General features: G+C 35.0%; 1 protein-coding gene across 1 annotated transcript; it reads right to left on the minus strand.

Annotated features, from left to right (window-relative positions):
- Positions 1-595: 595 nt before the first annotated feature.
- Positions 596-1,144, minus strand: LOC133321528 (uncharacterized; the record flags this gene model as incomplete). The annotated part of the gene is made up of 1 exon (XM_061530612.1): positions 596-1,144. A coding segment is annotated over one exon (549 nt), but the record flags the coding sequence as incomplete, so codon positions are not given.
- Between the last annotated feature and the right edge of the window lie 4,252 nt (positions 1,145-5,396).

The raw sequence follows: 5,396 nt of genomic DNA on the forward strand, positions 1-5,396 counted from the left end.
ACATCATATTGCAAAACGTGCTAAAGTTGATACAAATTTATCTCATGTAAGTTTCATTGAAATCCCTTCAGATTTAGATGTTTATCCGATCGAAAAGATCACACATTTTAGTTCGTTCAATTTCATGTCAATGTTCCTTCGAACAGACTACAAAATAACATTCGATGTGGATGGATTAAAAACTATTAACTTATAATTTTTGAGGATATGATCGTGCATTTTTATACCCTTCATTTAAAAATATTTTTGCTTAGTGATATTGGTCAGATGTCTGATATCCTATGTAATATTTAATGAAAAAATTGCATCCTTAATCCGAACTACATTGAAAGTTGTCGAGAAATTTGTTAACTAACATGTCCCTATAAACAAGAATTTTGAAATTATTCTTTCTTAGCTTAAATAAAATCATGATGTAATTTTCCTGATCAAATTTTTCGATTCAAAAAATTTAAGTCAAATTTTTGTTTTAAAGTTTTTATTTCGTATACAAAAATTCTATGTCTAAATAACAAATTTAACAATTTAATGGAAAACAATATCGAAATTCACAATCGAAATATGTAGATCACGGCACAGGCATTTCATTCAATATTTAATGAGATCTGAAACGGTAACGTTTGACAGTGCGATAATGATAACCATCTTGGCCAAGACCTTCACTAGGGGGCAAGTATGTTTGTTGGGGTTGAGCAGGGGGCAAGTAGGTTTGTTGAGGTTGAGCAGGGGGCAAGTAGGTTTGTTGAGGTTCAGCAGGAGGCAAGTAAGTTTGTTGAGGTTGAGCAGGGGGCAAGTAGGTTTGTTGAGGTTCAGCAGGAGGCAAGTAAGTTTGTTGGGGCTGGGCAGGGGGCAAGTAGGTTTGTTGGGGTTGGACCGGAGGCAAGTAGGTTTGTTGAGGTTGAGCAGGAGGCAAGTAGGTTTGTTGGGGTTGGGCAGGAGGCAAGTAAGTTTGCTGAGGCTGGGCAGGGGGCAAATAGGTTTGTTGGGGTTGAGCTGGAGCCTCATAATGATAACCACCTTGCTGGACTGGACCATTATAGTTGTAACCGGAGTCCTGCTTTGGGTAATCATAGGCGCCACTCAAGTGGGATACATCAGCAGCAGCAACACCCAAAAGGGCACAAAACAAAGCCAAAGTGAATTTCTAAAATAAAGAAATTAAAATTAAATGAATTATTTAAAATAATCATTTGGTGATTTTCGTAATACCCACCATATTAGTATTGTTTTCTTCCTAACTGCACCTTATGCTGCAAAAGATCAAATTGAATTGTTATAGTTACGTTAAATGCCGGCGGCTTATATACACACAAAATTTGTTCGCACAATACTGCCTCCAATAGCTGGTAATATTTTGATGCGTCTACTTCTCTTCGGTGTATGTATGTGTGCTTTTTAATTGGACTGACATTGAAACTCCTCTTATCGTCAGTTTGAAACTATAAAAATCAAAAAACTTTAAAATAAATAACACAAACATTAAATGAAATGCCCAAAATTTTGTGTTATGCGTTTGAAACCACCAAAGTCCATCGAAAAAAACTCAAAAACCCAAACCGAGAATTACACCACAAAAGCCAATTGCAAGAAATCGTCAAGTCATGTATGAAGATAAACCAAAGATGATCGATAATTTTTTGTATTAGAATACCAGAAATATGTTATATGAGCTGTAGTGAACATTGGGGTGGTTTCAATTTAAGGTGTAAGTTTAAATTAAATTTTTTTTTTTTGTATTCAATAAATCCATCCAGATCGATTTTTTTGTACACTCAACCATCAGAACACATAAATATATATAGATACCCAAAAGACCTTAAATCTATCGGGATTTTTATATGGAGGTTATATCCTGGAGTAATCGAAATAACAAATTACAAACAATAAGATTGGAAAATTTGGTTAGGTACTTGTAAACATTTTTAAAAAGCTAAATACTGGAGGGTACATTTTTATAATGACAATATCCGATATCCGTGGACCGATATATCAGCTTTGCAATTCCAGGCACTCAAGAAGTAGTAGTAATGTATATGGGCACTTCCGTAGTCACTTACACGCCCATATGCAGAATGTCAAATGACTAGCATAAATATTCCGATGCCTACCGGGATTACCTAGACGAATAGACATATATAGATAGATCTTCGGTGAATATATCGTGGTGTTACAAACGATTTGTTGTACCCTAAATGGGAGGTCGTAATATTACCTTATACCATTCCACCCTAATACATACATAGCACACACCAAACGCACTATGCCGCTTCATAAAAACCATGAAGCGTCACTTGCTCTACGTTTGCAGCACAAAACATGAAACACAACCTTTTTTGTTTAAAAATAAATTCCTTTGCATAGCTTAACATCGATTTCAATGTCAAGTTTATTTGTGTCTAGATTTTGGCCACTAATTACTGTTATCTAGACTCTCTAGAGCACTTCAAAACGTAAAGCCTAAATTTGAAAAACAAAAAAGAAAACAGGTTAACACATTTAATTAAGTCAAGGTATCATCATCACCATCATAATAGGAGGCATTTGTATTCATAGCAATAAAATCGATCCACAATTGTGGGAGAGATTAGTTAAATAACTAGCGGCTTTTTAATGGCTTTTCTACCCTCATCGCTTAATTGCCTCACGAACATTTGAGATGTCACGAAAAAATTTCCACGACATTGATGTCGAAATATATGGCCCAATTTCTTTGATTTATATTTTCAATCGATCGTGTGAAGTGTGCCTACTTTTTATGTCGCAGGTGATTCGAACATATAAAATATGTTTGAAAATTTTAGACTCAAATACATACGTATACGATTTTTTTTATAATTTTTTAGATTTGATTCTTGTAAGCTTCCAGGAATTCTGTTTTGTTTTTGAAGTCCCTCAGTTTTATCCATGAAGAATGAATGTGTGAATAAAAGAAAGAGATCAGTGAAATGAACGAGACAAGAAAAAAGGACGAGATCAAAAAAGGGACTATATTAATTAAAGATCTGGAGCTAGTTCCGATCCTTCCTTTCCCGGAATAGTTCCAATGACTAGTTCATTCAGGAACTACCCAACTCTATTGTGACTTTCAAAAATCTGGATTGGGAAGCTTGAAAAGGCAGGGTAGTGGCACAGGAAATGTTCCAACGTTTCGCTGTCTTCTCCACGCTCTCTATACCAATTGCTTCGCTCGCATTCAATATTGTATAATTAGGCCTGCAGGCTGATATGTAATGTGAGAATAACGGTCAACCTTCTAATTCTTGTTTTGTTTTTGTTTATCATTAATTTTTCCTTTATTTTGGGTCTCTCTATAAAATGTTGCTTTTTTCCCAGTACCCTTGCTATTCCAAAGAATTTTGTGAATTTCTGGTTACCCATGACCTCTAGTCTAGACGCGTTGCACTAATAGGTATGACATTATTTATATTTATTGTAAATCGGCCGGTGATGCTTCTGGAGAGTATATTTGATGTCTCGTTTCACACTATTCCTCTGTGAATCGGTACCCATATGATTCATACGAGACTATGTCACGAGAAATTATTTCTGGTTTTTTATACATTTTAATATGGTTTTGGATAAAACTGTTAGAGGTTATTGTTTTTATGGCTTATTTACTATCTGTCTTTATACTTATTATATCATGACCAGCTCTAGTCGATGTTGTAACGATTTTACATTACATATTTTGTCCATTGCAGTCCACCAGGGATTGGTCTAATAACGCCCTTATACATTTAGTGTATTATCTTTGGATTAAAACCCCATATGGAGCCTACGGCTCTTCTGTAGAAGGATCAGAAACTGTGAGTTTTGTCTACCCCTTCCGGTATATGGTCTTTCTATAAAAGTTTTCTGTCTAGGATGACCCCAGAGCATAACTGTTTAGATTAAGATCGGTCAATATTTAGCAGGTCAAATGGATCCAGACTTTTGTCTGAAAAAATAAGAAAATTTGTATTGTGCGGCGTATATATTTACTCTGGAATGACATAGACCCGGTAAGATGATGTATTCGGATGTGGGAGTTATACGTAAATATTTAAGGGGAACTACTCATTCTGATATTATTTAGAAACTTATTGCCACACTAGATGGCTGAAATGTAGCGCTAAGTTTTTTATGAAGCTCCGGTTATGGCCAAGGACGATAACTTTTGGTGATATTGATATTATATTTAGGCTGGTGCAAAGAACCGACTACTTATTTTTGTCAAAGGCCATTATTATATGCAAAACATATATTAGACTGTGAAGGTAATCTGACAAAATACTTAGAACGGCTGTTTAGATGATGATCGGTTAATATTCCGATGGTTAAATCACCCAAAACCTAATGTGACTAAATTCTTATTTTATGGCGTAAATATTCACCTCGGGAAAACAAGATTTGGAAAATATGCCAGGGATAGAAATATTACCCAGGGAAACGGACAGAATTGGCCAACATGAGAGGTGTCGTGTTCCATCAGGACAACGCTAGGCCACACACATCTACAGTGACTCGCCAGAAACATCGGGAGCTTGGTTAGGAAGGTTTAAGAAATCGGCTACTAGAGTTTTTTATTTATTTATTTTTTTGTTTGCAAATCCGTGGTCCCACTATACTGCTCTTCTCACTGGTTTGAAAATAAAATTATAGTAAAAGTTTATTCAAATATATGAGAGAGGCATTATGAAGTTACCTTTAAAATGGCAACAAATCAGACAAATCGGACATTCCAAATCATGTTGAATAAAATCCTAGAGTTCATATAAAAATAAATGATTTCTTTTTCCCCAACCTAATATTTTTTGTTTTTTTTTGGCCCAAATCGGACATTCCAAATCATGTTGAATAAAATCCTAGAGTTCATATAAAAATAATTGATTTCTTTTTCCCCAACCTAATATTTTTTGTTTTTTTTATTAATAAATTACCTATTTATATTTGAATAAACTTTTACTATAATTTTAACCAGTGAGAAGAGCAGTATAGTCGGACCACGGAACTCTTAATTTCTGCGGATGTTTATCCCGAGCCTGGGCAATTAGGTCAACGGCACCTCTTCCTTACACTGACATATTTTTCCGAATATTACTAATATTCAGTATAGTTCTTCTAATTTATTGTCCCGATTCCCTTCACCGTGACTTGTGTTGTGATGTTTGGCTTATAATTGTGGCCTATAAATAGACTCGAAAAACACAAAGTTTTGGGTCCACTCCATCCCAAAATTATCCGTTCATCACCGAAAACTATAGGCGTTGTCCTTTACCACAACTGAAATCTCATGGAAAATTTCAAAGTGATCAGCTCTATATTTCCACCCTCTAGTTTGGTAATGGGTTACTAAATAATATCTGAATACGTAATGACCTGTACATATTTAAGTGTAACTCCCAGATCCTAGTACT

Source organism: Musca vetustissima, unplaced genomic scaffold (genome assembly GCF_032173495.1).
Source record: "Musca vetustissima isolate MV318-11 ecotype Yass unplaced genomic scaffold, APGP_CSIRO_Mvet_v1 utg295974, whole genome shotgun sequence".
In the NCBI taxonomy this organism is placed as follows: domain Eukaryota; kingdom Metazoa; phylum Arthropoda; class Insecta; order Diptera; family Muscidae; genus Musca; species Musca vetustissima.